The 25,287-nt window shown below is 38.0% G+C and overlaps 1 protein-coding gene across 1 annotated transcript; it reads left to right on the top strand.

The window, feature by feature from the left end:
• The first annotated feature begins 1,545 nt into the window (after positions 1 to 1,545).
• On the top strand, positions 1,546 to 24,144 carry FAM151B (family with sequence similarity 151 member B). Its single transcript, XM_008161985.3, has 7 exons — positions 1,546 to 1,758; positions 8,148 to 8,273; positions 9,527 to 9,692; positions 13,894 to 14,111; positions 16,809 to 16,944; positions 22,678 to 22,844; positions 23,900 to 24,144. The coding sequence occupies exons 1-6, from the start codon at positions 1,734 to 1,736 to the stop codon at positions 22,835 to 22,837; spliced, it is 831 nt and encodes a 276-aa protein (XP_008160207.2). The 5' UTR covers positions 1,546 to 1,733; the 3' UTR covers positions 22,838 to 22,844; positions 23,900 to 24,144.
• The last annotated feature ends 1,143 nt before the right edge of the window (positions 24,145 to 25,287 follow it).

The raw sequence follows: 25,287 nt of genomic DNA, 5'->3' as shown, positions 1-25,287 counted from the left end.
CAATGCACCATGCCACGGTGCTCGTATTGTGCAGGAGTGGTTTCAAGAACATCAGGGAGACTTTACCTTGCTTAGGTGGCCCCCACAATCACCAGATCTCAATCCAATTGAGCATTTGTGTGACGAAGTTAAAAGAGCCATCAGGCAGCTGGTTCCACAACCATCAAATCTCACAGAACTGTATAGTGCTATTCATCAGGTGTCAGATTTCTCACATCACCTTTCAACATCTCATGGAGTCAATGCCAAGAAGAATCGCCGCAGTACTGAAGGCAAAAGGTGGCCCAACGAAGTACTGATGGGGTGGTCATAATAATCTGGCCACTCAATGTATATAAAAGGTTAAGTGACCATCTGACTGACTGGTAGGTATGATGCGCACTGACCACCAGGGGGCAGACGCTCAATGCAGGAGCTGCCAAGCTGTGGTGACTTGGCAGCTACAGTTCTCAGGTGAGGCACCCCGGAACCGGAACCAGAGAGGAGGGAGCAAAATTCTGGGGTGCAACACCCAAAAACCACCCTCTCACAATCTGGGACCTCTCGGGGGATGTCGGAGAGCTGGTTTTGGCCTGATCCCCACAGGCCAGGCTGAGGGATCCTCACCTGCTGGAGGGACCCTGCTCACTCTGCTGATGCCCTTCAAGCCGCAGCGCCGCCCCAGGTACAGCTGGCAAGGGAGGGACTCCGGGAGGCTGGCTCCAGGGTGTGTCCAGCCCATCTTGTCCAGTCCCGCCCCACTGGCCACCTTCTAATTAATTTCCTTTCAATGTGCACAAATCCGTGCACCGGGACACTAGTTTCTGAATAAACAAATACAGCAATGCTACCAAAACTTAACTGTGAGCTGGCAGGCAGTGCCATCATACAATAGCCTGAAATAAAAAATACTATGGAAAACCAAATTTGGCATTATAAAAGGAAGTCTGGTAAGAAATATGTGTCTCAAGATATAATGTAGAAAGTGTAATACGCTGTACTTAAACATTCAGAAGCTGAGTAGTGCAGTATCTCCCAGTTAAAAAAACAAAACCATATCCAAACCCAGCATGTAAATGGGAAGGCATTTTCTTCCTCGGTTACCTCAGTACACTTTACAATCTTCTCATCAGTTTCAAAATCTGCTTCCAGTTTTATTTTTTCACTTGGAAATCCTTGTCATGATATTCCATCCACAAAACTAATAACACTATATAGAATAAAACGTAATACAACAGAATTATTACTACTAAGGTGCTTCTTATGAAATGAATTATTCGATTTGAACAAATGGAGTAAGAAAAATTGTAAAAGTTATAAATTTACAGCTCCTAGATTTATTCAATTTCGAGTCCCACCTGCGGTTGCCTTGGCAGGACCAGACCAAAAGATTTTGGGGGCCTCATCCTCTGCCTCTGTCTTCCCAGATCCCCGGCCTGTCTTCAGAATTACCTACCTTTTTTCTGACTACTTTTCCCAAAAAAGCAATTCCCGCGACACTTGAACAGCCCAACAGCCGCGGAGCCTGCGGAGCCTGCGCACCAGCCACAGCCTCTGCACCAGCCACAGCCTCTGCGCCTGCGCATTCCCACCGCCCACGCCACTTCCGCCTCCGCTTCCCAAGCTGCTCTCTGGTCGCGCTTGGAGACCGACTGCTCTTCCCTCGTTCGTTGAGTTGTGTTTCTACGTCACCTGCGAAGGGTCATCCGCGGTGCCCACGGCTTAGCGCTTGCGGACTGCAGGCGTCTGTCACCATGGCAACGACTGCTGGGGGCCCTGGTAAGCGCCGGTCCCCGCCCCGCGGAACGGGCTCCACATCCTGCTCTCTTCCCGCCCTGTGCGTGGGAAGAGATGGTGAGAGACACCTCTGGCAGCACCCCTCCTTTCCTTTCGATCCTGGCAACCCGCGTTCTCAGCGCGCGTCCACAGTCCATCGGCCTGGAACCTTGGTTCTGCGTGGGTGTTAAGAGGGGGAAAAAAACCGTTCTGGCAACCAAGAATGGCAAGAATATTGCGCCCTTCTTCGTTTTTTTAAGAGAAGTTTTAGGGTCATAGGAAAATTGAACGGGAGAAACAGATTCCCCATATGTCCCCCTACCTGGATACATGCATAGCCTCCCCATTATCAACATTCCCCAGTGAGCATTGCAATTGTGAACCTGCATTGACACATCGTAATCACCCAAAGTCCACAGTTTACCAGGGTTCACTCTTGGTGCTGTACATTCTATGAGTTTAGGTAAATGTATAATGACATATATCCAATCCTATGGTATCATACAAAATAGTTTCTCTGCTCCCAAATACTCTGATCCAACCCTTATCCCACCCCAATCCCTGGCAACCACTGATCTTTTTACTATCTCCATAGTTTTGTCTTTTCCAGAATGTCATGTGGTTGGAATCATATGTCACTTTTTCAGATTGGCTTCTTTCACTTAGTAATATGCTTTTAAGTTTCCTGCATGTCTTTGTAGTATTTGATAGCTCATTTCTTTTTTAGCATCAAATAGTATTTCATTGTTTGGGTATGCCATGCCACAGTTTATCCAGTCACCCTCTGAAGAGCAGCTTGGTTGCCTCCAAGTTTTGGCAATTATGAATAAAGCTGATGCAAACATCCGTGTGCAGGTTTTTGGACAATAGTTTTCAGCTCCTTTGGGTAAATATCAGGGAGTGCAACTGGATCATATGGTAAGAGTATATTTAGTTTTATAAGAAACTGCCAAACTATCTTCCAAAGTGTCTACATTATTTTTCATCCCCACCAACAATGATTGAGAATTCCTGTTGCTTCACATCCTCACCAGCATTTGTTTTATCAGTGTTCTGGACTTTGGCCATTCTAATAGGTGTGTAGTTGTGTTATCGGAGAAATGCATGGGTGGTCTCTTTTTTTTTTTTTTTGCTAGTGGGAGTGGGGTCCTTAGGATAGCTTAAGGAAAAGAATTTTCAGAGACTCACGTGGGAGGATGAGTGATCTTTATTTGTGTGGAATTACATCTCTGGGTTTGTAAAGTCCCATTTCCCTTAAACCAGACCTGGAAGATGTGCATCTGGGGATTCAGTAGAGCTAAAAGCAATCCCAGCATCCAAAGTTTCCATTCCATGATGGAATTGGGTCCAGTACAGTAATATGCTAGTTACAGTCATTCAGTCCATTGTATGGGGTCCACATGGCTCTGGGCCATGTGGGCAAATGCAGGGGATCCAAGAGAGCGCACCCCCTGCAACAGGAGTCCCAAGAGAGCAAGAAGAAAACTCCTTTTAGGAGCTTAAGTATCTCAAATCTTCAGGTGCTTGAAGTGGCCACGCCTACTATAGCCAATGACCTATTCCTAGGTATGATTGACAGGCAGGTACCTTCCCTAGTTCATCCAGACTTTACTGGGCTTTCATCTAAACTGCAGCTTCCTGGCAAAGCTGCACAAATGACATGTTCATAATATTTGGCCTTCTCTTTGCTTCTTCCCAGTTATTAATAACTAGGTTATATTGCAACTAGAGGCTCAGTGCATGAAAGTCATGCACTGGTAGGGTAGCTGCCCGCTACCAGCAGCCCGGGTACTCCCTCCTTTCCCCCGGCTGGCCCCGCCCCCTGGTCAAACTCCTGGGCGGATTCCCAGTCGAGGGGACAGTTTGCATACTACACTTTTATTATATAGGATGGTATCAGTTGTACTTTGTTATTTTGTGTTTCTCTTATGACACATGATGTGGAACACCTTTTCATATGCTCGCCATCTGTTTATCTTCTTTGGTGAATTGTTTGTTGAGGTCTTTTTTAATTGTGTTGTTTTCTTATTGTCGAGTTTTAAGGGTTCTGTGTATATTTTGGATAACAGTCCTTTATTCTATGTGTCTTTTGCAAATATTTTCTCCCCGTCTGTGGTTTGTCTTATTCTCTTGATACTGTCTTTCCCAGAACAGAAGTTTTTCATTTAATTAAGTCAAGCTAATTCATTATTTCTTTCATGAATGGTGCCTTTGGTGCATAACTAAAAAGTCATTGCCATACTCAAGGTCATTTATGTTTTCTACATATTATCTTTTAGGAGTTTTATAGTTTTACATTTATGTGTATGATCCATTTTGAGTTAATTTTTGTGAAAGGTGTAAGGTCTTTGTCTAGATTTCATTTTTTGGTTGTGGATGTCCAGTTGTCCCAGAACCATTTGTTGAAAAGATTGTTTTTGCTTCATTGTATAGCCTTTGCTCCTTTGTGAAAGATCAGTTGACTATATTTATGGAGATCTATTTGGGGGCTCTTCATTTTGTTCCATTGATCTGTTTATTCTTTCACCAGTACAACTCTGTCTTGATTACTTTAGCTTTATAGTAAGTCTTGATGTTGGATAGTGTCATTACTTTGTTCTCCTTCAATATTGTGTTCTGGGGTTTTTTGCCCTCTATATAAAATAAAGAATCTGCCCTGGCTCATGTGGCTCAGTTGGTTGGTTGTCATCCCGTGCATCAAGGGATTGCCTGTTCGATTCTTGCTCAGAGCACATGCTCAGGTTATGAACTCAATCGCTGGTGGGGTGGTGCACAAGAGTGATCGATGTTTCTCTTTCACATTGTTGTTTCTCTCTTACCCTCTCCCTTCCTTTCTCTCTGTAAATCAGTAAGCGTTTTTTTAAAAATTTAGAATCAGTTTGTCAGTATCCATGAAATAACTTGATGGGATTTTGATTAGAATTGCTTGAATCTATAGGTCAAGTTGGGAAGAACTGACATCTTGACAATATTATCTTTTTATTTTTGAACATGGATAATCTCTCTATTTAGTTCTTTAATTTCATTCACCAGAGTTTTGCAGTTTTCCTCATATAGATCTTGTACATATTCTGTTAGATTTATACCTGAATATTTCAGTTTTTGGGGTGCTAATGTAAATGGTATTATTTTCCATTTCAAATTCCACTTGCTCATTGTTCATAAATAGAAATGCAATTGACTTTTGTACAATAACCTTGTATACTTCAACCATTTTTTCAGTTTAAATTGCTTCCTGATTGTAAACATAGTGCATGCTCATTATAGAACATTTATAAAGTATTTTGAAGTAGGAAAGGAATCCACATAATGATAATACTCAGAGGCCCCTAAAGTAACTTGATGGTACATTTTTGAACAATTCTGACTTTAAGAAAATATAGTTAAGGTCATAGTATATTTGCCATCATATACTGTCTATCTCTTTTTAAAAGTTTCTCTCACTATTTAAAAAACATACCAACTAGTTTTTTAAAGCATTAATTTTTAGTGGCTTAGAGCAACACAGGTTTGTTATTTTGTAATTCTGAAATGGGTCTCACTGAACTAAAATCACAGGGTCAGCGTGGCTCCATTCCCTCTGGAGGGTCTGGGGGGAATCAGTGTTCTTGTGTTAATCATCCTCTGGACTCCATGCTCCTGAACTTATAGCGGTCAACGAACTATAGAGACCGCTTGAGTTCCTCGGTTTATGATCTCTTCCTCCGTTTTCAAAGTCTGCAGTGGCTGGTTGAGTCTTTCTTACATTGCATCACTCTGACACCCACTCTCCTGCCTCCCTCTTTCGCCTATAATGGTCTTGTGATTAAATTGAGCCGACCTGGATTATTTAGGCTAATGTCTCCATCTCATAGTCAGCTGAGGAGCAAACTTAATTCCATCTGTAACCTTAATCCCCCCTTGCTATGTAATATAGCATATTCACTGTTTATAGGGATTAGGACATAGAAGGCTTTTTGGTGTGTGTGTGTCATTATTCTTCCTATTACAGTATCTATAGTCTCCACCTTGCTTTTTTTCACTTAACATAACTTTGAGATGACTCTGTATCTATATATAGAGATTTGCCTCATTCTTTTTTTTTTTAAAATATATTTTATTGATTTTCCACAGAGAGGAAGGGAGAGGGATAGAGAGTTAGAAACATCGATCAGCTGCCTCCTGCACACCCCCCAAGGTACATGCCCTTGACCGGAATCGAACCTGGGACCCTTCAGTCCACAGGCCGACGTTCTATCCACTGAGCCAAACTGGTTAGGGCTGCCTCATTCTTTTTAATGGCTGCTTAATGTTTCATTGCAAGGTATACTATAATTTATTTAGTGTATATACTGTTGGTGGATATTTAGGTTATTTTCCTCTTTTGCTTTTACAAACAGTGCTGCAATAAATATCTTTATATCAAATGTGTCATTTCCCACATATAAGCACATCTGTTATGGAATAAATTTATGAAAATTTATGAAAGTGAAATTTCTGGGTTAAAGGATGGATGTATTTTTCTTTTTAAAATCTTTTTTCTTTTTTTCTTCTTATTGAGGTAATTTGCACACCTTACAGTTCATTCATTTAAAGCATGTCATTCATTCGTTTTTTAGTATATTCAGAGTTGGTATATAATCATCACCACAATCAATTTAAAAACATCACCACAGAAAGATGTAAAAATAGGGGAAGGGACATACGTGAACTCACTGTATCTTTCACTCAATTTTTTTTTAAAAAAACGGTTCCCTCAAAAGTCTTAGTTCAAAAAACTGCAACTAATTTTGCCTTTCTCTTGGCCCTATCTTCAGAGTTACAGCCTACTTAAAATAGAATTAATATCATAGATAATCGGAGTCATCTTAAATTCTATAGATAAATACAGTTGTGGTTAAGTACAAGGTAGCAATTTCATCTATTAACAGGGCAAGGAGAATTTTTTACTTAAATTTTTTTTTAGTTTCTGGAGTCATGGCATTTTATTATTAGTATATAGGTTGTCCTTATTAAAAATTTGACTGCAGCTTGCTTAATAGTTGAATGGTATTGTAGGCCAGTATATACCATTAACTAACATTTACTTTTTTTCTGGTAATGTGCACAATTACCTTTTTTGTGAGGCTTCTGGTGTATCTCTAAAACTTCATTGTTGACATCCACATCAGTCACATATTTTGTCTTGAGAATATACTATGATTTAATTATTTTTCCATTGTTGGATATGTCTGTTATAGCCAATAATTAATGTGCCTTCTAAAAATGCCTACCTTAAATATTTAAAATATGATGGCCTTTATTTTCATCTAAAAGTCTCTGATTCTATTACATACGCAAAATAGGGCCTAGTGTTTGGGCAGGATATTGCTTGGGGGATAGTGGATGCTGCAGCTAATTCTCTCCTTTATTCTGTAGTTCCACATACAGAGTGGTTGCTGAGTCCCATGTATGTTATTTTGAAGTTATATGCTCCTCTTTTCTGTAATCAATTTTTACTTTTTCTGAATGTGTTATCAGCAGTTTATGATGGCCATTTTTAGTTTTTTAACTGTTGTTAGGCAGAATTAATAAATTACAGAAGACACAATCTCCTGCATAGGGAGCTTGCAGCCACTTGGCAGGCACTTAAATGTTTAAATAAATGAACAAGAATTAGGGCGGTAAGATTATAGATAACTGTTTTCATTGTTTTTCAGCTTTTTCTCATTGCTTGCAGGATATGGCATACTTTGGGACAGATCTGAATTGAAGTGTTTTGGTCTTGGTTAACTCATATTAATGTTTAATTAAGATAAAATCTGGTCTGCCAAAAAGTAATTATAGATATGGGAATTATGTATATTTGTACATGCTAGATAAATCTGTGAATATTAACTCAGGTGTTTACTTAGTCATTCATATAAATGTTGCTGAGACTCATAATCTGAAGGTAAATATGCTTAACTGTGTAATTTAAGGTTCTAAATTGTTAATGTAAATATGGAATAGGGCTTCAGGTAGAGAAAACAATTAAATTGTATAAAATTTAGAAGCTTTTAATATAGCTTTGGCTTAACATGTTTTACTTATTTAAGGGGCCTGGAATCCATGTAACACAGTGTGAAAATTCCTGCTTTAAAATATCTGTATCTTACCAGTTTTTTTTTCTTTCTACATGCTTTTTCATGCTTCTGAGATCCAGACTATCCTATATGTTTACTAATTATTACTTATATCATATGTAGCATGTTTATATATTTATATATATATATATATTAAATACCTGCCATATCATACTTGTTCTCATTTTTTAAAATCTCATGTTTTTCTCCGTTTAATTACTTTATTCTCTCTGCTGTGCCCTTTTTATTAAAATTATTTACCCCATATAAAACAATCTATTCTTTTTCATGAAAATGCTTTTATTTTAGGATCTTGGAGTGAAAATATACTGCAGTATTTTCTGAGAAATAACCAGATCACAACAGAAGATGGTGCCCAGGTCACCTGGTATCATGCTGCTAACCATAAGGCACAAATGAATGAGGCACTGAAAAGTAAGTCAGTGCAGTTATTTATATTTACACTAGTGGCCTGGTGCATGAATTCATGCACCGGTGGGGTCTCTCGGCCTGGCCTGCATCCTCTCGCAATCCAGGGCTCCTCGGGGATGTCGGAGGCTTGGTGCATAGATTCAGCTCGATCCCGCAGGCCCCGATACCCCTTCCCCCCTGAGATTCATCAGTCTTTTCCATGTTTCCATACCTATGTGTTGAGTGCCTGCCCCCTGATGGTCAGTGCGCATCATAGCTACCAGTCAAACACTTAACATTTTAGCCTTTTATGTACACTGAGTGGCCAGATTATTATAACCACCCCATCAGTAATTCATTGGGCCACCTTTTGCCTTCAGTATTGCGGCGATTCTTCTTGGCATTGACTCCACGAGATGTTGAAAGGTGATGTGAGAAATCTGACACCATGCCTGATGAATAGCACTGACCAGTTCTGTGAGATCTGATGGTTGTAGAACCAGCTGCCTGATGGCTCTTTTAACTTCGTCCCACAAATGCTCAATTGGATTGAGATCTGGTGATTGTGGGGGCCACCTAAGCAAGGTAAAGTCTCCCTCATGTTCTTGAAACCACTCCTACACAATACGAGCACTGTGGCATGGCACATTGTCTTGTTGGAAGAAGCCATCTCCATTGGGATACGCCATCAACATGATAGGATGAACTTGATCAGCAACAATACTTAGGTATGTTGTGCTATTCAGACGTTGTTCCACACGAATTAAAGGGCCTAAATCATGCCAGAAAAACATGCCCCAAACCATAACACTGCCCCCAACCAGCTTGAAGGGTTGTACTCATGCATGTGGGGTGCATGCTTTCATGCTGTTTCTGCGAAATTCTCACTCTGCCATCTGCATGATGCAACTGGAAATGTGATTCATCGGACCACATGACTTTTTTCCAATGCTCGACTGTCCAATCCTTGTGTTCCTGTGCGAATTGGAGATGTTTTATCTTGGTAACTGCAGATAGCAAAGGTGTTCGAACAGGCCTTCGGCTTCCATATCCCATACGATGCAGTGTTCGGCTAATTTGCCTACAAACGTCAGGTGGTCATAATAATCTGGCCACTCAGTGTATATAGATTGGGTAAAAGATGAATTCAACTCTTTAAAAAATATCTGAGCATATTTGCAGGTACCAGAGACCTTTTATCTTTCTCAAAAGGATACTGGCCATGGCATCTTCTGCAGTCCCTATTTTGTAAGTATTAACTTCTTTTATTTGGACAGGTACTGCCCACATGATCGAGGCTGATGTCCTCCTTCCAAGTGAGGGATCAGACCATGGCCAACCGATCATGGCCCATCCTCCTGAAACAAGTAGTGATAATACTCTCCAGGAATGGCTGACTGAAGTTACGAAAAGCAATAAAGGCATCAAGCTGGATTTTAAGAGGTATTTGTACAAATATATTCAGTCTTTTGGTTGTTACAGAATAATTTTTTTTTTGGTGGGGAGGAGTTAGTAGCTTCTCATATCTGTGCCTGACTAACTAACTTTGTACTTTTACTTAAATTGAAATGGAATCGCAGACTGATACATTCTAGGACTGGCTCTAAGACCACTGAGCTGTTTACAGTTCATTTTTATAAAGGAATTTATTGTAAGTGACCATTGTGGTAATACAACAGTAAATTTACAATGCTACCTTTGTTAAAAGGTAGTCCAGAAGAGAAGGAATTGAGAGAATTTTGTTGAGGTAGTTAATGCATATTCTACTTGATTTGTGTTGTTATATTTGTGAATAGGGAATTGTTTAGATTTCTTCAATAACTGAAATGTTCCTTAAAAACAGTATTTTGGAGGCATTGATAATGAAGAGCAAGATTAAGTGTCATTTCCTTCCCTGTAGCTTTCATAGTAAGTTTTACTTTTCTGGTATTTTGGTAGTGTGAAAATTATAGGTCAAGCCAGAAATATATTGGGTCACCCTAGAAGCTCACCATAAGTACTAAAGCAACTTTTATGAAAATCTAAGATTTGTGGTAAGCCTACTTCATCTCTGAACAATATTTTTAAATTGAATGATCTCAAGAAATTAATAAAGATTTGGAAATCTGCCTGGCTGGTGTTGCTCAGTGGTTGAGCGTCGACCCATGAACGGGGAGGTCACAGTTTGATTCCTGGTCAGGGAACATGCCCAGGTTGTGGGTTTGATCCCCAGTAGGGGGTGTGCAGTAGGCAGCTGATTGATGATTCTCTCTCATCATTGATGTTTCTATCCCTCTCTGCCTCTCCCTTCCACCCTCTGGAGAAAAAAATATATGTATTTGGAAATCTTATTCATAGAGTTATTAAGACGACTCTAGTCATTTGTTGTGGGGCTAAATATTCCAGTAAACCTCATTATACTGTTGGTGAATTCTAGAGCTATTTACAGTAAATGGAAAAACTTTTAAGATGGTGAATGTTTCAATTCCATTTTATTGACAAAGAAATTTAGTCCCAGAGAGGTTAAGTGATGTACTCAAGGACAACAGCTGAGTTTGGCAGCTGAGGGAGGACGAGATTTCAGATTTCCTGGAGCCAGTTCAATATGCCATGAAACAAAATACTTGATCTTCAATGCCTGGTGACTCAAAGTTTTAGATCTCCTTGCCTTTTCATGTGTTTAGTTTTTTTGTATGATTATTATTGCCCCTTGAGTTATTCCCTGTGGTGTATTCTTTGGCTCCTTGCCAGTCAGATTAGCTCATTCATTCTTTTAGATATATATATTTATTGATTTCAGAGAGGAAGGGAGAGGGAGAGAGAGAGAGAAACTTCTATAATGAGAATCATTGATCAGCTGTCTTCTGCACGCCCCCTACTGGGGATCAAGCCCACAACCTAGGCGTGTGCCCCAACCAGGAATCAGTTCACAGGTTGGTGCTCAACCACTGAGCTACACCAGCAGGGTAGTTCATTCATTCTTCAACATTGACAGCTACCACAAAAGGCCAGTAAAAAAAAAAAAAAAGACTTTATGGTAATAACATATTTGAAGGGTGTTGCCCATCTGACTAGAGTTTACACTCTGAAGCAAAACTCTTCACCTTCTCAGTAAGAGAAGCTGAATGACCTTTTAGTCAAAATTTACTAGCTCTTGTTTTGTATCTTGAAGTTTAACTTGTTAAGTAATAATAATAACTAAGTAATATATGATGATTTAAAAATTTTATTTGGAGTAACAAACTCCTGTGTTTTAGCCAAAATATTTCCCTTAGAATGTAATTTTAAATGAGTTTTTGCAATTTTAAGTATGATTTTAATTATCACTCCTAATTTTTAAATGAATTTAATAGAAAAATAGGATGTGATACTCAGAAGTTTGACATACAAACTTTTTAAGAAAAAGAATCTATTCTATAAAAACTAAGTTTAAGTTTTTTTCTAGGGATTTAGAAAAGTACTAAGCAAAGAGAAATTTTAGATAGTATTCTGATCAGGACTTCCCTCTTCAAATTATCACTGTGGCAAACCTTTAGACAGTCCTTTATGGGAAACTTAATACTAATACATATAAGAACTGAGAATGTAATTAGAATTACATGGAATTTATAGTTTAACTAGAAGCCTGGTGCATGAAATTTGTGCACGGGAAGGGTTCCTAGGCCTGGCCAGCAGTCAGGGCCGATCTGTGGGGCAACTGGTGAGGCGATTGGGGCCCCTGCTGGCACTTGCCTTGGCTGACCTAGTGCTGCCTTCTCGCTGGCCCCACCCCCTGCTGCTGCCGGTTGGGGCCTGTGGGCTGGGGGCAGCTCCTGCATTGAGCGTCTGCCCCCTGGTGGTTAGTGCATGTCATAGCAACCAGTCATTCTGCCATTTGGTCGATTTGCATATTAGGGTTTTATTATGTAGGATTGGGAGGGATGTGTCATTATACAGGATTTATAGTATTGAGTCTTCCAGGCTTTTCCTCCACATTTACTCCTTTACGATTATCTTGTCAAGTTCTAGAAAAATAAGAACTGTAACAACAAAAGTGTTATTTGCCTTAGTAAGGTTTTATGTTTTACTTAATGTAGGTTTTGTTTTCCATATTTAAGTGTTTGGTAAGGGAGGGTATCATTACTTTTTGTATTAGTAGTCTATATTAGTGGTAACTAAAATATTTACATATAAAATGGAATATGTATATTAAATTCTTGCTTCATTGTGTTTTGTGTCATAGTTTCTTATTGCACAGTGCTTTGCATGTAGTCAACACTTACATATGCTGATGGAATTTCAATTTTGAGGAGAAAATGCTGTTTGACACTAGATATTGTCAGCTGGAAAACCAATGTTAAACAGCCCTATGTCAGCTTACTAAATTGAGAATGCCTAAAACCTCTGCAAACACCAGATTTCTTAAGAAATCAGAGTCCTTTCTGGAAAAGAGTTTCAGGGTTTCCCCGTGCTGCACCCAGGAGGAGCAGAACCCCATAGGACTTGCAGACACGCAAGCTTTGGAATCACAGGTATAAGGTGCTTGCTACCAAAAATGGGGGAATTTTTAGGAAGTACAGTGTCAGGTGATCAGAATTGTTGATACCCTTCAAGGCAGAGTGCATTTGAGACAGAGAAATACAGCATCTACATTAGAATTTGCAGCGTTAGAGTTTATTAGTCCACTAAGATCTTGGGCCTCCAATAAAAAAGAATGAAATCTTACCATTTGAGACAGCATGGATGGACCTAGAGGGTATTATGCTAAGTGAAATAAGTCAGACAGAGAAAGACAAATGTCATATGATTTCACTTACATGTGTAGTCTAAAGAACAATATAAATGAACAACAAAACAGAAACAGACTCATAGGTACAGAGAATAGACTCATGGTTGCCAGAGGGGAAGGGTATTGGGAAACTGGGTGAAAAAGGGGAAGGGATTGAGAAGTGCAGATTGGTAGTTACAGAATAGTCATGGAGATGTAAAGTACAGCATAGGAAATATGGTCAATAATATTGTAGTAACTATGTATGTGCCAGGTGGGTACTGAAAATATCAGGGGGAACACTGTAAAGTATATGATTACCTAGCTATTATGCTGTACATCTAGAAACTAATACAAAATAATCCTGAATGGTAATTGTAATTGAAAAACATGTTTTACATTTTTATAAAATTTAAAAGGGGCAGAAGAGTGGGGAAAAAGAGCTTACCACATGGGAGCAGAGTGAAAGGCTCGTGGCTGGTTTCCTCTGGTTTTAATGCACAGTATCCTTGCTCACTAATAAACGTGACCCAAGAAATAAGGGGATTATCAGTTTCTCTTCTTAAAGTCGAGGCCCAAAAGGAGTGAGTGAAAAGCGGTAGAAGCATAAGCAGAAGGATGCCAGTCCCTTAGGAAGAAAGATGGAAATGTGAAGAGGGGGTGCTGAATGTTTTTCCCCCCCAACATCCATCTCTCAGGTTCTTAGCTTCCCATCACAGTATTCACCAAAAGCTAATTTTCTTAGAAATCAACATAGGCCTTAAAGGGTCTGAAATGGTTCAGAATTGTAAGTAGTATAGTTTCCAGTAAAGTTTGTGTATACATTTTTTAAGAGGAAAAATTATGTAGTCTGATTAAAACCTTATTGTTTCAAAATCTCTAGGTGTATCGGTCATTGACAACAAACTGTGTTTTCAGTCTGGCAGCTGTAGAGCCAGCCATGACGCTCTTGGAAAATGTGAAGAAGCATCTGAAGCGTCCTGTGTGGATTAACGCTGATATTCTTCCCGGTCCAAATGGAAACAGCAGAGTAGTGGATGCAAAGCCTTTTATAGACACTGTGACTTCCTTCTTTCCAGATGTGACATTTTCCCTAGGTTGGACAACAGGATGGCATCCTGAGAAAGTAAATGAAGGTAATGATTTTTTAAAATGTATTTCTTGTTGGGCAAATTAAAATATACTCTAGCCCAACCGGCATGGCTCCGTGGTTGAGTGTTGACCTATGAACCAGGAGGTCACGGTTTGATTCCTGGTCAGGGCACATGCCCTGGTTGCGGGCTCGATCCCCAGTGGGGGGGGTGCAGGAGGGAGCCGATCAGTGGTTCTCTTTCATCATTGATGTTTCTGTTTCTCGCTCCCTTCATCTATGAAATCAATAAATATATATTTTAAAAATTTATAAATACTGCAAATATAAAAATACCTTTGATACAAAACCAAAAACACATTCCACAAAATCTAAGAGTCTAATGGAGAGAAAGGTCTAGCCCTAAAAATATGTGTATGATTCTTCTTCCTATTATTTCAGTAGACACTTCACTCATTGGTGACATCCTGTCACCAGCTTCCATGAGAAATATTTATTGGCAAGGTCTAGAATAACGAAAGCAGCCTCTGTACATACTTTAAACAAATCCTAAGTTGGTCTCTTTGAACTTGTAAAACATTCTATAGTCTTTTTTTTCCCTTCTTTTTACTGTGGAGCAAACTCCCTTTGTTAGATGAAATATTTTTTTTTAAAAATGGTTTTAAGAGCTTTCCATGTGATTTGAGGCCAGAGGTAGGGGGAGAGTGTTGAAGAGCATGAGTGCTGCTCCCTAGACATTGGAAGGGGCTCCCATGTAGGGTGCTGGGACTTTGGTACCCTCCTGCTCTCTTTGGCTGGACAAGAGTGTGGGAGGCCATGAACTTCTCCTCTAGGCTCGATCCCTTCTTTCCTTCACGTATTCCTACAGAAGGACCTGATATTTTCAGCTTCTTTTTCCTGGCTGAAACTTATTACACTATTTGAATTCATCTTCCTATTTCTTCGTACATCCCTAGGTAGTGATTTCCAGGTAAGCAGCCAGTAAGCAATCAGATGCTATGGACACCTGTCCAAGTGGTGAAAATGATAAACTAAGAAGGTGTTTAGAACCTATGGAGATGTGATCTTTTATCCTGTGTTTAGGGCACTCACTTTTTACTTATTTACTGTTTTTATTTATTTTTATTATTTTTTATTAAATGTATTGGGGTGACATTGGTTAATAGGAACATAGAGATTTCAAGTGTACATTTCTGTGATATAAGATCTGTATATTTCACTGTGTGCTCACCACCCAAAGTAATATTGTTTTAGATAGAAAGTTTTTTAGTCTAACTTGAGATTCGAATAACTGCTTTCTAGTGACATGTAGGTTATAACCCCTGGGACCAATAATTGTTATAATTGAGAGAAAAAAATAGTATGTTTTAACTTAATTCTAGTTCAATTTTCTAATCATTTAAATTTTTATTAATTTCATTAAAAATGATATAATTTAAAGTGTTTAAGGAAGGTAAACCAGAAATGATTGAATATCTTGCTTACTGATTCTGAACTCCTTTTAGTCACTGTTTAACTCGGGCTTGAACCTCAGGTTTGAATTGCGTTAAACCGTATCTGGGTCTGTAAGTCGTGTTGGTGTTGGATTATTTAAGGCTGCTTTTCCCCACTGGCCTCTTGGCATCACCAGCGTGTGTTTTACCCTCCCTTGCCTCTTATGCCACAAATTTTATAAAGAGATTTTATGTTTGTGTTAATGTAAATATAAACAGTAATGTTAAGTGTAGCTTCTATTAGCAATTTTCTAATTAAAGATGTATAATTTTTTTCAGATTCAAAAGGAAAGCAGACATTTTCCTTCTTTCATGAGAAATTTAACTGCTAACCTAACGTATTCACATAGGCTTTCTGTAAAATGCTCTTTTACTGACCAATGCTTTTTTACAACCTGCTTTTGATAGATTCTGGGTTATTTTAGAAATATAAATGTTTTTTCCTAAAGTTGTTTATAAACAGGTGTGATTTTTACAATGTCCTAACATGATTTAAAGCACATATATAAAAGTCAGTTTTACCACTATGTCTATTTTAGGTAAAATGTATTAGAAATCTGGACTAGCCAAAAACTTAAAAATTGAAGTTTAATGTCCCTAATAAATTAAAGAGTAATAAGTAAATAAATAAAATAAAATTTAAAAATTTGAAGTTAATTATTACTTAATTAGCTAACCAATACCTAGTAGCCATCTTTCTCTTAGAAAAGAAAACTTAATTAACATAAATGGAAAATCTTAGTTTATAGGGAATAGTAATGACGAGGAAGTGCCTAAAAGTCTTAGAATCTTTAAAGTAACTACTGTGTCAAAATTTGCTATTTTTGCACTTGAAATATTAGTAAATTCTTTTTTTTAATTTATTGATTTTAGAGATAGAAGAAGTGGGGAGAGAAGGGGGGATATTTTTATTGTCCCACTTATTTATACATTCATTGATCGATTCTTGTATGTCCCTAACTGGGGATCAAACCCGCAACCAGAATGATACGTAACCAATTGAGCTACCCAGCCAAGGCATTCTTTTTCTCATAATTGCTGTAGATTACTTGTGGCATGATTTTAGATTTAATTTTCATCTACATTTTCCACCCAAAATATTTTCTTGCACTAAGTGATATTTTAATTCAATTTGTATTCAAATGAAAGTTTGCATGAATTACCTGTGAATTTACATATGTAATTTAGTTTTTACTTAATTGACTTTAGTATTCTAGTAGAAAAGTTAAATTTCTTTCTTTTGATTTCAGGTTATAGTTGGACAATGGTGAAAGAGATGGAATGCATATGCAGTGAACTAAGTCAGCCTGTAACTTTTCCTGTCAGAGCAGCATTAGTCAGGCAGTCTTGTTCTCAGTTTCTTTGGCTGTTAAAGAAATCAAACAGGTATGTATAAGTTTTATAGCATAGAGTGTGCATGTGAGTGTGTGTGAGAGACAGAGACAAAAGATGCAAACTGATTATGTCAAGACGGTGTGTGTAGGAAAGAATATGAACACTGATTCTGTAAGCATACAGACTCCCTCACTAGAGTGAAGCTTCTTAATGAACCTTAACATTGTCTCTTCCTCAGTTTTTGCACATAGTAGGTGCCCAGTAAATGTCACTTTTTTCATTGTTATACATTGACAAAGTTTTAAGCAGATAAAATAGTTACCCTCTGAATTCTATAATAGTTTCAGAAGTCTATTCCATGAAAACTTTTTTTTTCATCCACACCCAAGGATATTTTTAATTGATTTTTTTGAGAGAGAGGGAGACAGAGAGAGAGAGAAAGAGAAAATGAGAAACGTTGATGTAAAAGAGAACATCAATTGGCCGCCTCCTCTACGGATCCTGACCAGGAATCGAACCCACAACCCTTTTGGCTTATGGGAAGACACTCCAGCCAGCTGGGTTCTTTGTCTTTGAGGCTTGGTAATTTTACTAGACTGTGTCTCCGTAAGGACCATTCTATACTTTATGGAGACACAGGGATGTGGATTTCTTTTCACTATGTAGATTCAAATGTTCTTTTCTGAAATATTTCTGTGAGTTATATTTTTATGTATTTGTTCTTTTGCATTTGTAACACTATGCTTTCTCTTTTAGGGACTCCTGTTATGAATATGTACATCTCCTTTGCTTATCTTTGTTATCTATTATTTTCTCTCTAGTCTCTCCTTTTGTTTGCATTTTATTTTACTTGATTTTATAATTTGTCTTCTCTGTCCCTTACTGTATTTTCAGTAATGTCTTTTCTTCCTTGTGTACCTTTAGATTTAAACTTGTTTTTGTAATAGTATTAATTTTCTACTTCTTTCCTAAGATCTGCCAGTTAATGTCTTATCATCTCCTTTCTGTTGTCTTGCATTTGAGCTCATATCTCTGCTTTGTGCTCTTTCTTCAAAGAGGCAATTGCATCATTTAAAAAATGTTTGGTTGTGGTTTTCATCTGCTTTGTGGCATTCTTTTTGTTCATTTGTTTTATCTGTTTCAGCTATCTGAAAGTAGTTTAGAGATGAGGTATTTATTATTCCATCTGCCATTTGTTTTTTTCTTATAGTTTGTTGTACTCTCTTGTATAAAACTTCTGCCAAGTTATTTTGATTATTCTACTTTAATGAAAGTGAGGTCTTCTAGATCAGGTACTTGTGCAAAGTTCATATTTGAGAGGAACCAGGACTATGGATCTTATGACCCAGAGAGTCTCATGTGTGAGTTGTTTAACCTTTAACTTCTCCCCAGTCAGTGCTGATAGGTGGTTGTAGTTTAAGTAAAATCTTTCATCTATTTCTTAAATTTAAAATGTTGGGTTTCCACAGCAGTGGCCTTGTTCCCTATGGCATTCCTGTGTAAAGTCTTTCCTTGTCACCACTGCTTCTCGGGACCAAAGCTGATCCAGGAAATCTCTGCAAAGTGTTTAGGTGGAAATTGCTCCTCGTCTGTAAGTGGCTTTTGTAGGCTTCCTCTGTAAACTGCTACATGGGCGAACTCCATCTCCTTATATACGCATCTGGCCTTGATCTACCAGTATTGCTACTGGAAACCTTTTTTTACCTGTTTTGTAATTTTCAGTTTCAGCTCTTTCTTAATTTCATTGAATATCAAGTTTCTGTTTTCATTCTTCTGTTCTTTTTGTTGCTTTTGGGTGATTCTAGGAGAAAAGGGAAGCAGTGCTGACTTTAGGCTGCCATGTTCAAATAGATGTTCCTACCATCCCATTTCTTTCATTATCTCTTACCTCGATTTTCTCATCTTCCACTTCTCGTGTAGCCAATCACTCTCCTGAAATTTCTCATTTGAAGATCACACTTTGTTCAAGCCAAATTCTTTACCTCTGCAACACTTAAGTACTGCTGGTCACCCCCTCGGTCTGAAGCTTCCTTGTCTTTCACCTCATGGCATTGCACTAAGTGGGTTCTTCTATGTCTCTGTCTAGTTCTTCTTTGTTGTTGTTGATGATGATTTCTTTTTCTCTATCCTTAATTTTGCATTTCTCTTGACTCCATCTCTTTCAGAGTTTTCTTATTTTAAATATGAAAGGTAAAATAATAAAGCTTTAATGGAATATAGCACTAGAAAATATCTTCCCAACATTGGGCAAGGGGAAGAATTCTTAAACAAGATACAAAAATCACTAGTCATAAAGGGATATGTTTGAGTAATTTGAATACATTAAAATTCAGAAATTCTTTCTATCAAATGATACCATGAAGAGCATGAACAGGATAGGCAGAATTAGGGAAGATTTTTATAGATTCATAAAGAACTATCATTCTGTTATTTATATATCACAATTTATTTATCTCTTCTATCACTGAATGACATTTAGATTGTTTCGTGGTTTTATTGATTTTAGAGAAGGAGGGAGAGAGAAACAGCTGTATAAGAGAGAAATATCGATTGGCTGCCTCTGCACACCCCCTACTGGGGAGTGAGCCCACAACTTGGGCACGTGCCCTGACCAGGAATAGAACAGGTGACCTCTTGGTGCATGGGACGATGCTCAACCTGCTGAGTCCTACTGGACAGAGCTGTTTCATGGTTTTGACTATTACAAAAGATTGCTGCTGAGAACATTTATACACACGCACGCCACACACACACACACACACACACACACCATGGTGCACATGTGCCTGCATTTAGAACAGTTATATCAGGAGGGAATTCTAGGAGTAGAATTTTTAGGTCTTAGAGTATTCATATTTTATTTATATATATATATATTTTTATATAATATATATTTTTTTTTTTACAGAGAGGAAGGGAGAGGGAGAGGGAGAGTTATAAACATCAATCAGCTACCTTCTGCACACCCCCCACTGGGGATGTGCCTGCAACCAAGGTATATGCCCTTGACTAGAATTGAACCTGGGACCATTCAGTCCACAGGCCAACGCTCTATCCACTGAGCCAAACTGGTCAGGGTCATATTTTCAACTTTAGTAGATAATGCTAAACTATTTTCCAAAGAAAATGAATAAACTGTAGCTACATGATTCAACTTGGATAAATTTCACAATGTTCAGCAAAAGAATCAAGACCAAAAATTATATTCTATACCATATGATTCCATTTATATAAAATTCATTAACAGGAAAAATTAAACTGTTTTATTTAGGGATGAATATATAGTTGGTAAATAAAGAAAAGCAAGAAGATGGCTACCACAAAAGTCAAGGTTGTGAGGACTCCCGGGGAGAGGCAAGGTTGTGGTGGGGCAGTGACAAAGGTGCTTCTCGAGGTGCTGGTAATGTTCTATTTCTTGACTTGTTTTAGTTACACTGGAGTTAATCCTATATAATAAAGAGATAATATGCAAATTGACCATCACTCCAACACACAAGATGACTGCCCCCATGTGGACACAAGATGGCCACCACAAGATGGCCGGCAAGGGAGGGCAGTTGTTGGTGATCAGGCCAGCAGGGGAGGGCAGTTGGGGGCGACCAGGCCTGCAGGGGAGGATAGTTGGGGGGGGGGGGGCCCAGGCCGGCAAAAGAGGGCAGTTGGGGGCAACCAGGCCTGCAGGGGAAGGCAGTTGGGGGTGACCAGGCCAGCAGGGGAGGGCAGTTAGGGGTGACCAGGCTGGCAAGGAAGGTCAGTTAGGGTTGACCAGGCCAGCAGGGGAGGGCAGTTAGGGGCAATCGGGCCAGCAGGGGAGCAGTTAGACGTCGATCAGGCTGGCAGGGGAGTGGTTAGGGGGTGATCAGGCTGGCAGGCAGAAGCAGTTAGGGGCAATCAGGCAGGCAGGCAGGCGAGCAGTTGGGAGCCAGCAGTCCTGGATTGTGAGAGGGATGTCCCAGATTGGAGAGGGTGCAGGCTGGGTTGAGGAACACCCTCCCACCCCCCATATACAAATTTCGTGCACCGGGCCTCTAGTTTTCTAATAATTTGTTAAAATGTACAATTATGCATTTTTCCTACATATGGTATTTCACTATAAAAAGGGCTTTAAATATAAGACCTGAGAATTGATTTGAAGGAATACAATTTAAGATATCCTTAGGCGATTTTATTTTTCCTATTTCAGTTTAAGTACAACAGGGGGAAGATTAAAAGAGAGAACACTAGAAAGCTTTGGAAAGCTTTTCTTTTATAAAAAAAATATATTTTTTTATTGATTTCAGAGAGGAAGGGAGAGAGATTGAAACATCAGTGATGAGAATCATTGATTGGCTGCCTCCTGCATGCCCCCTACTGGGGATCGAGCCCACAACCCAGACATGTGCCCTTGACCAGAATCGAACCTGGAACCCTTCAGTCCACAGGTGGATGCTCTATCCACTGAGCCAAACCGGCTAGGGCTGGAAAGCTCTTCTTTTAACTTCAGTTCACATCGTGTCTTTTTATACATTTTGTCACCATGGTGCTCAAATACAGTAGATGCCATATTAGCAAAAATAATAGATTTATAAAGTAATTCTCGTTTTTTTTCTTTTCTGTGTTCTTTAAAAGTCCATTTTGATTTGTCACATAATATTGCTATGGGAGAAAATACAAATACTTCCCTCTATTACATTTCCAAAATGGTGTCACCATTCGTAAGGACAGGAATTTGTCAATATAAAAAGAATATATGCCTTCATTAGACTACTTTTTGATCATTAGTAGAAAAAATGCTTTGGAGATTTTCCGCTGGATTTTGACATGTTTATGGAGAAAAATACGAAACTAACAGCTTTGCATTTCTCTAGACTCCAGTCCAACAGGGAAATGTCACTGAAATGAAAATATACAATTTAAATAGCATTAAAATTCTGAGCATATTCTTTTTTTAAAATACATTTTTATTAATTTCAGAGAGGAAGGAAGAGGGAGAGATAGAAACATAAATGATGAGAGAAAATCATTGATTGGCTGCCTCCCGCACACTCCCCACTGGGGATTGAGCCCGTAACCTGGGCATGTGCCCTTGACTGGAATTGAATCTGTGACCCTTCAGTCCACAGGTCGACGCTCTATCCACTGAGTCAAACCTGCTCTATCCACTGAGCCAAACCAGCTAGGGCTGAGCATATTCTTATATCCATAACAAATCTGCATATATTATTATTGTTTTTTAACTCCAGAAGTAGATCTAAATTTACTCCATTTGGTATTCTCAATGACATCTTGTAGTATATCTCAGACAAAAATCCCCAGAAGGAATAGTGAAGCCACTTACAAAGTGAATGAGTGTTGGGGGTGTCAGTGGCACTTGTGTCTGTTCACAGTCTCTTCCAGTTGTGCTTTGACTCTGGTCAGGCTACTGAGGAAACCCAGGTTAGAGCAATAATTTTTATGTCGAGAACAGATTCCTTGATCAGCAGTGCAATCTCCTCAGTTCTTTTGTCCAAAATTTGGCCCATTTTCAGTGCTAGTAGTCTGGGTTTCTAAAGCCATTTAACATTCCTGTAATTCAGATACAGCAGTTAGCTAATTTAGCAACAACAATGTAATTTTTTTTCCCTCTCTCTAGTCCATTTAATGTTGATGAAGGAATGAAGGAATCATTTCACCATTGCTAACTAATGTTTTTTATTGGTGTGAATTTTGGTTGGAGACAAACTATTTTTAGGCTTATTGGAATTCCTTATCACTGTTTCTTATCTTCCACTTTTAACTATAGAATTCTGTTTTATTTTAATGCAGGTACAGCCTGACTATTTGGACTGGAAAAAATGATAACTATTCCATTGAAGATTTACTTTTTATTAGAGACTATTTTGACAAAAAACAAGTTTTCTATGATATCCTGGAACCACATAATCATGAATTTAAACAAGCCATTGGAATCAAAGTTAATCTCTAAAAAAAAGGTTCTTATAAATTATTTTATGTTTTGGTTTCATAATCCTTCTCTGCTTTGGTCTGAATTAATTACCATATAAATTGTGATGATTGAGTTATGCTCCAATTCATCCAATCAAGAAATACATATTGAGTGCTTACTGTGTATTAGGCATATGTCCTTATGATACTGTATTACCTAAAAGACTTGGAAAGAAGAGATTTCAGTGAGCCTACTCTAATAATTTAGAAAAAATGATATTTAAAACCCTTTATAGAAAATAATTCTGATATACTGAAAATAACTGAAAGAATCCATGTGTCATAATAGGTATGAATCACATTTTGTTGGCACTTACATTCCAGAGATCCACAAAAATGTGGCACCCTCTTCCCATTTTCCTGGAGAATTGGTTATTTCAGAGACTACAAAAGAGTAAGGCGGCTTCAGAAGTGTTATTTATTACTTGCATGAAATTCGTGCAAGGGCCTCAGCCCTCACAGTCCAGACTGGCCCTCACGGACGGTTGTTCTGGCTTCCTCCGGACGGTTGTTCTGCTATTCGGTCTAATTAGCATATTAGCTCTTTATTATATAGGATTACTATTACTTTAAATATATTTTTATTGATTTCAGAGAGGAAGGGAGAGATAGAAACATCAATGATGAGAATCATTGATCGGCTGCCTCCTGCACGCCCCCTACTGGGGATTGAGCCCGCAACCTGGACATGTACCCTTGACTGGAATTGAACTCGGGACCCTTCAATTTATAGGCCATTGCTCTATCCACTGAGCCAAACCAGCTAGGGTCAGAAGTGTTTTTAACTATTACAGGGCTGAACAGCTTTCTCATAACAAAATCAAATCCACTTACTGAATAAATTAAATTGAATGGACCTAGAATTTCCGTATTTTTGGGAGCGTGCTGACTGATACGCATATCTTTGTATCATTGTTTCAATCATAGTATCTTCTCTATAGTGAGCAAAATACTCTTGGAATTTTATTCCTGGTAATATATCATTTGATGTTTCAAGTTTCTCACCAGCACCACCTTAGTTCATGCCTTGTTCTGCTCCTAGAATTTCAAAACCTAATTCTTCATAACTTCATTCTTCACACTCAAGAGATACCCTGAGTATTTCTGCATACATATCTGATTCCTGTTGCAAACATCTGTGACTTACCATTGGGATGCCAGTGATATATTCTACTTAATGGAATGAAAAGTCCCATAGGAGGGTTTTACAACCAGGCTCACACAACCTCAGCTCCTAAGGGTTCTTGGGATTGATAGATGACTACAAATTCTTCTAAATAAAGTAGGAGTTTTAATCCTACTAAATATATATATTTTTATGTTGGGATGAGAATAGAAACAACGGTTTTTCTTTCATAGTTTTCTATTTACTCAAAGTAACATGTGGCACAGCTTCTCTTCAGATTATATTGAAATTTTATCATTAGTATTTGAGATAAATAAAAAACAATGATAATTAAAATAACATTTTAAACCTTTATTGAAACCATTTTATGAACTAATCTATTTACATATTTTCCAGTCTGTATCCTTACAACTTATAGACAAGCACTTTTCTCAATATTAGAACTTGCAAAAAAGGATTTAGCTGCCTATAAACACTAGGTACAATTCTATGTTCTGAATAAAAAAATATTTCTAATATAATTCATGTTCTTCAAAACATTAAATGGAACACCTCCAGGTTTTTTCCCAAATAAAAGCCACAAGAAATTAAATACTATATACATTATAACTTGCTTATATCAAATTACCAAGAAAAGCATGATGCCCATTGTTAGGATCTCCTTACTGACAGAAAGCAAAGAAAGTTGTATATGACAACATCAAATTAATACACTCAGGTTCTGTATAGTTTGATTTATTCTGTGCTTTAAACTGCTAGATTGAAATAAGGATTCTTTGTATAAACACCATATTTTGAAATTTTATAGGTAATAGTCATTTTTAAATATTTTATAATAGCATGGTTTTCATTTATTTTGTTAAAAATTATTCACAGGTCATAAAATACTACATTTTTGGAATGTCATACTAAGGAAATTATCCTTATACATCCTTATGGAAATGTCTAATAATTATATATTAGAAATAGACACTGTTTAATATGACCGACTATTTAGTACATTTTGTAATTAAGTTTCTACTGACTTTCTTAACTTTAGCTCACCTAAGCTAATAATCAGGTTGTTGTTGTTTTTTATAAAATAAAGCAAGCATTTAGTTTCTATTTGCGATAAATCTCAAACTTTTGGGATTTTTTTGGGATTGTTTTTAGAAAGTCAAGAATAATTTAAGTAAAGAGGAATGCCTTTTAACTTTAAAATATATTTTCATTGGAAACCTATGGATAAGCTTCAAAAAAATTAACAGGAATTAAAGGTATGGAAAATGAAGAATTCCGTAACATTTTGTTTAAATGTTTAAAAA

This window comes from Eptesicus fuscus, chromosome 4 (assembly GCF_027574615.1).
Source record: "Eptesicus fuscus isolate TK198812 chromosome 4, DD_ASM_mEF_20220401, whole genome shotgun sequence".
NCBI lineage: Eukaryota > Metazoa > Chordata > Mammalia > Chiroptera > Vespertilionidae > Eptesicus > Eptesicus fuscus.
The sequence above is the reverse complement of the archived record's forward strand: the minus strand, read 5'-3'. Positions and strand labels throughout refer to the sequence as shown.